Below are 5,918 nucleotides of genomic sequence, written 5' to 3'. Positions count from 1 at the left end.
TTTTTCTAATTTTGAGTCTATTTTAAAAAAATTAAAATTTATTTTTTAAAAAATGTATAATAAATTTGTTTACTAATATAATAATTTGATTTGATTTGACGTACATATAGACCTCACAAATTTTATGTTTTTTTATTTTTACTTCATATTTTACATGGTTCATAAAAAAATTACTTTGACTTAATAGAATTGTACAACCTTTTTTTCCGCCGCTAAAAAGGTTTAACACATAATTTAATATTGACGACCAACGTAAACATCAACAGAGTAGGTAATTAAAATTTTTATATATATTCGTCTATTGTATTTGATATCTAAAATAGTACAAAGATATAGAAATAAAAAACACAAAAGTATATCTGAAACTAAATATGGTACAAAACAATATTTTTTTTACAACAAAGATAGAACTACATTTAATAAGAAAATTACAAAGTGGACCATTGCAGTCTCCAGCTTACAAATTAAAGAAGTAGAATTTTCCAACAAAACTACTTCAAACAAAATACATGAAATTCAATGGAGAAAACAAATTTATACATAGAAAAAAAAAAAACCTACACATTTCTACAAGACATTATCTTCATATTTTCTTGTTCTTTTACGAAATATCAGAGTGTGTTTGGTTTGTGTTTTTATTTTCAGTTTTTACTTTTAGTATTTTCTGTTATCAGAATTTAACAAGAAAAATAAAAACAATAATAAAAACAATAAAATTAAATTTTCTATTTTCACCTCCTATTTTTTCTTTTTCTTTCACAAAATTTTGATTAACAGAAAATTCTAAAAATAAAAATAAAAAATAAAAACGCAAACCAAATTCACCCATATAATTAGTATTTATATTTTTCTCCGACCACGTCAAACACGGTCAAAGCGGCGTAGGGTTTATGACTCCGACATAAGGTTGCACATTAGAACCCAACCACAATCTTCCACCAAATTCTTCGACTTCACTAACAGAATCAAGTTGGTCACCAAACCCTCCATCAATGACCTCAATAAGATTTCCCTCTTCATCAAATTTAATCCCCACAGGATCTTCTGATAATGGATCAACTACATTTTTTCCAATAATATTTTCATGATCTTTCACTAACCCTTGAATCTTTCCCCTTCCACTATTAAGTGCCACCCAAAACTCACCTTTCTCATTCCTCTTAATATTATCAGAGTAACGTGGAAGCGTTGCAAAATGTTGTACATAGTAGTAGTTGTTGTTATTGATATTATTAGGGTTATTCTTATTATTTTTATTATTAATATTATTATTATTATTATTAATGTGAATCTTCAAGATCTTGAATGTGTCTGAAACAGCTAAGAGAAGGAAAGAGTTGTCTTTGCTTAGGGCAACACCATTGGGGAATGCTAAGCCATTGAGCACAACATGAACTTGTTTTGTTCTTGGATCATATTTTAACAATCTTCCAGTTGAATCATCCGTCAGTATTATTGGCAAATATGACCTTTAAAATAAAAAAGAAAAAAAAAGGAATTAATTAAGAAAAATTTTTGGGTCAGCAAATTTTAATATTTTTTATTATTATTTGACTAGTATAAATATTAAATTGTCTTTAACAAATAAATTTTATTAATTTATGTACAAATTTTAAAAAATATAGGAGCAAATTTGATTTAATTTATGTGTACAAATTATATATTTATTGTGTATAAAATAACTGTAAATATAAATACAAATTATTACTGATTAAATGTTTGACAAAAACTAATAATATTTAATAGACATGTAATAATTCTCGTTAATTAATTCATTAAGAAGATGAGCTACAACTGTGAAGAGGATACATATATTTATCAGTAACATTAATTACTAATTTATTATTGAATATTGATACAAAATCTATATGATAGTATAACTATTCCATTTAGCGGCGGTTATAAAAACTGTCGCCAAAATACCATTGCTACCTGTTTAAATTAATGTAGTGTACACAATTTAAAATTTTACAATATTTTTATAAATGTTTTTACTTGAGACCAACATAGAAATGGAATGAGAAAACTATATAATTAAAAGGCTATATAATGAAAAGATACTTATCATATTTACCAACTTTACATGTATTATTATTATCATTATTATTATTATTTAATTTATAACAATATGTTTATTGATTTTTATTATTAATATTATTATTATTATTATTAATGTGAATCTTCAAGATCTTGAATGTGTCTGAAACAGCTAAGAGAAGGAAAGAGTTGTCTTTGCTTAGGGCAACACCATTGGGGAATGCTAAGCCATTGAGCACAACATGAACTTGTTTTGTTCTTGGATCATATTTTAACAATCTTCCAGTTGAATCATCCGTCAGTATTATTGGCAAATATGACCTTTAAAATAAAAAAGAAAAAAAAAGGAATTAATTAAGAAAAATTTTTGGGTCAGCAAATTTTAATATTTTTTATTATTATTTGACTAGTATAAATATTAAATTGTCTTTAACAAATAAATTTTATTAATTTATGTACAAATTTTAAAAAATATAGGAGCAAATTATATTTAATTTATGTGTACAAATTATATATTTATTGTGTATAAAATAACTGTAAATATAAATACAAATTATTACTGATTAAATGTTTGACAAAAACTAATAATATTTAATAGACATGTAATAATTCTCGTTAATTAATTCATTAAGAAGATGAGCTACAACTGTGAAGAGGATACATATATTTATCAGTAACATTAATTACTAATTTATTATTGAATATTGATACAAAATCTATATGATAGTATAACTATTCCATTTAGCGGCGGTTATAAAAACTGTCGCCAAAATACCATTGCTACCTGTTTAAATTAATGTAGTGTACACAATTTAAAATTTTACAATATTTTTATAAATGTTTTTACTTGAGACCAACATAGAAATGGAATGAGAAAACTATATAATTAAAAGGCTATATAATGAAAAGATACTTATCATATTTACCAACTTTACATGTATTATTATTATCATTATTATTATTATTTAATTTATAACAATATGTTTATTGATNNNNTGATACTCTACTTAATTAATAATAAAAAGGAATAAAACAATATTATGTTAGGCAATGCAAAATATAATCATATATTTAGGATAATATAATTACCTTCTTTGATATATACTGCTGCTATCTGTGAAGTACACTTCACCAGTTTGAGTGTTAATATCCAAAGCATTTGTAAATTTCAATGGAACTTTATCCGCAGAATGGACCAACTGTTTCGCCACGCCGCCGGCAGCTCCGACCACCACGAGTCCAAAGTAGGCGTCGGCGATGTACAGATCACAAGTTACAGTGTTGAATTTGAGTCCTAAGGGCCTTCCACACAACGGTTCCAAGGTTGTATTTGTCAACCCATCACATAGTTTTTTGTCCCTACACAATCATGAACCATTATAACTTAATAATTTGTGGCGGATTAACCGCCATTAAACATAACTACTAAATTAAAAGTTAATCCCAGTCGTTCATTGGGTTTGATTATCAATTTTGAACAATACTACATGATTAATAAAATATATTATTTGTTATTAATATTTAGTTAACAAATATATCTTTTTAATTTTAAAAATTAAATTTTAAATCTCCTATTTTTATAAGCGTCATTTTAAAAAAAGTTAAAAATAATTAAATAATTTAACATTATTTATAATTTTACAATTTTATCTTTTTATTATTTACACTTGAAAAATTTTTTTGAAAGGGAGGACAAATCGATGATATTGATATATAGAGTGAATTATCACAAAATTTTTGGTAAAATGAATTTTCAATAATAAATGGCAATTTTATAGGAAGATTTTTAAGTGTACCGTCATATCGGTATATCAGTGATTTTTAACTGTTGATCTTAATTATATATATTATATATAATTTTTTATAATTAAGATTAACGGTTAAAAATCACTGAAATACCGGTACGACGGCACACTTCAAAATTTTCCTTTCCTAGATTTGGGACATTCAAATTCAATGAAAGATTGTACAGTTGAAAACTCGAAATTAATTTGACCTATCACCTAATTTTACATTTCAGATGTCCCACACTTCTTTTATTAATCTTTTAATATTTTGCAATAAAAGTAGACTTAATTATTTGAGGATCCTAGCTACAACATAGTTACAGAGAAAACGGACAAAAATAATAAATCATAGCTAGATGGGATACTGAATACTAGGGCCAGGGGCCTGTGAATTGTACATGTATATTGCTACAATTTTATTGTCTATCTCTTTAAAAAAAAAAAAATTATCTGCTCTAATTTTTTTCTCAAATAACTATCTAGCCAAATAAAAAAAAAATTCTACCTAATCCTCTTTTAAATGAAAGAGTAAATTATTCTCTATCATAAATTTAATAGTTATTAGATAAAATAAATTATATCATCAAGATAATTAATATTAATTTTTAATTTGACATAAATTTTAACAACCAAACTAATTAATTATAGTAAACTATCTGAACTTCATATTTACAAAATCACATAATTTTTATATCAACTCTATTAATAACTATGAAATTCATTCTTACTCAATTAACACTTTATCTATTTTTTTGTTATTTTAAATTTGTAATTTTACCTTTTGATTTTTCTTTTTAGTTTTTTTTTTTTTTGTATCGTTAAATCTAATTAATATATATGTGGTATAAAAAAATAAAAAATTATAAAATAAGATTTTTTTGTAACTCTTATAATTTACAAAAAAAATTACTATATTTAATTAGTATAATTAGTTGTCAAAACTCAAGTTAAATTAAGAGTTAATGTTAACCAGCATGAAATAATTCATTTTATCTAATAATTATTAGATATGTCATAGATGGTAATTTATCCTTTATTTAAAAGAGAGTTAAGTAGAATTCACCAAAAATAAATAGGTCCTTAACTTTTTAATTCAAAAATACATAAACTTTTAACTCATTAAAAATACAAAAATGCTTCTAACCTTCCAAAATATTAGATTATTTAAGTTTCTTTGTCAAAACTATATAAGGACAAATCGATTCTTCGGAATAACTTAAATATTTTGCGTTTCAAAAAGTGAGAGACATTTTTATATTTTTAATTAATCAAAGATTTAATAATGATTTGTTAAATTAATTAAAAATTTGATTTTTCTTAAAAGATCAATATGTTAAGAATAATAAATATTTTAGTTAGATGAACATTATATATCTTTTTCTTGATACAAACCTAATACCATCTACCATTAGATAAAATCCAAGTGGAATCAAGTCAACCAACACAAACATAAAAAAATTTCATTATCGAATAATTAAGTTTGTTCACTAAACATATATAGCTCACAAAATTTCATTATCGAACAATTCTTAATTAAGAAAGTTCCAGCAATGTGAATTAAATTAAATGATTTGATGTATACTTCTATTTTGTGATAACCAACCAACTCTATATAACCATCCGATACCAGAAATAATAAACATCTGATATCTTACTGAATTGAACATCCCTAAACTCCTATTGTACACATTGTACAGATACTCTATTGGCTAACTATACTTCCTTTTTTTGAATATGTCTTTTTATACATGTGTCTTTTAATAGAGGTGTCTTTAATATTAATTATTGTTGACAATAAATTGACAGATAATATATTAGTACCCTATATTTTTTTTTTTTTACAAAATCTTAAATACATGTTTAGTGAACGACATGACTTCTCAATATTAGTATGGTACGTACAAAGGTGCGTTAAATGATGATAAAATAATTAGAAATTATTTATCTTTTGACCAATAGCTTTCAGGGTCCCATCAACTAATTTAAAGGTTGATATATATAGCTGTATAATTAGTTTTTGTCCAACAAAAATCTAGGACATATACAAACATTAAAAGGAGAAAAGATGTTTAACAAATTAAATGGGGCAGTCTA

The 5,918-nt window shown here is 24.2% G+C and overlaps 1 protein-coding gene across 1 annotated transcript; it reads right to left on the bottom strand.

Annotated features, from left to right (window-relative positions):
• On the bottom strand, positions 357-4,224 carry LOC107643863 (protein STRICTOSIDINE SYNTHASE-LIKE 10). The gene is made up of 3 exons (XM_016347612.1): positions 4,190-4,224; positions 3,127-3,396; positions 357-1,469 (listed from the first exon to the last, which is right to left on the bottom strand). Exons 1-3 carry the CDS (start codon positions 4,222-4,224, stop codon positions 872-874), a joined length of 903 nt encoding a protein of 300 aa, XP_016203098.1. The 3' UTR covers positions 357-871.

Source organism: Arachis ipaensis, chromosome B01, assembly GCF_000816755.2.
Source record: "Arachis ipaensis cultivar K30076 chromosome B01, Araip1.1, whole genome shotgun sequence".
NCBI lineage: Eukaryota > Viridiplantae > Streptophyta > Magnoliopsida > Fabales > Fabaceae > Arachis > Arachis ipaensis.
This window is presented reverse-complemented; position numbering and strand designations above follow the sequence as displayed.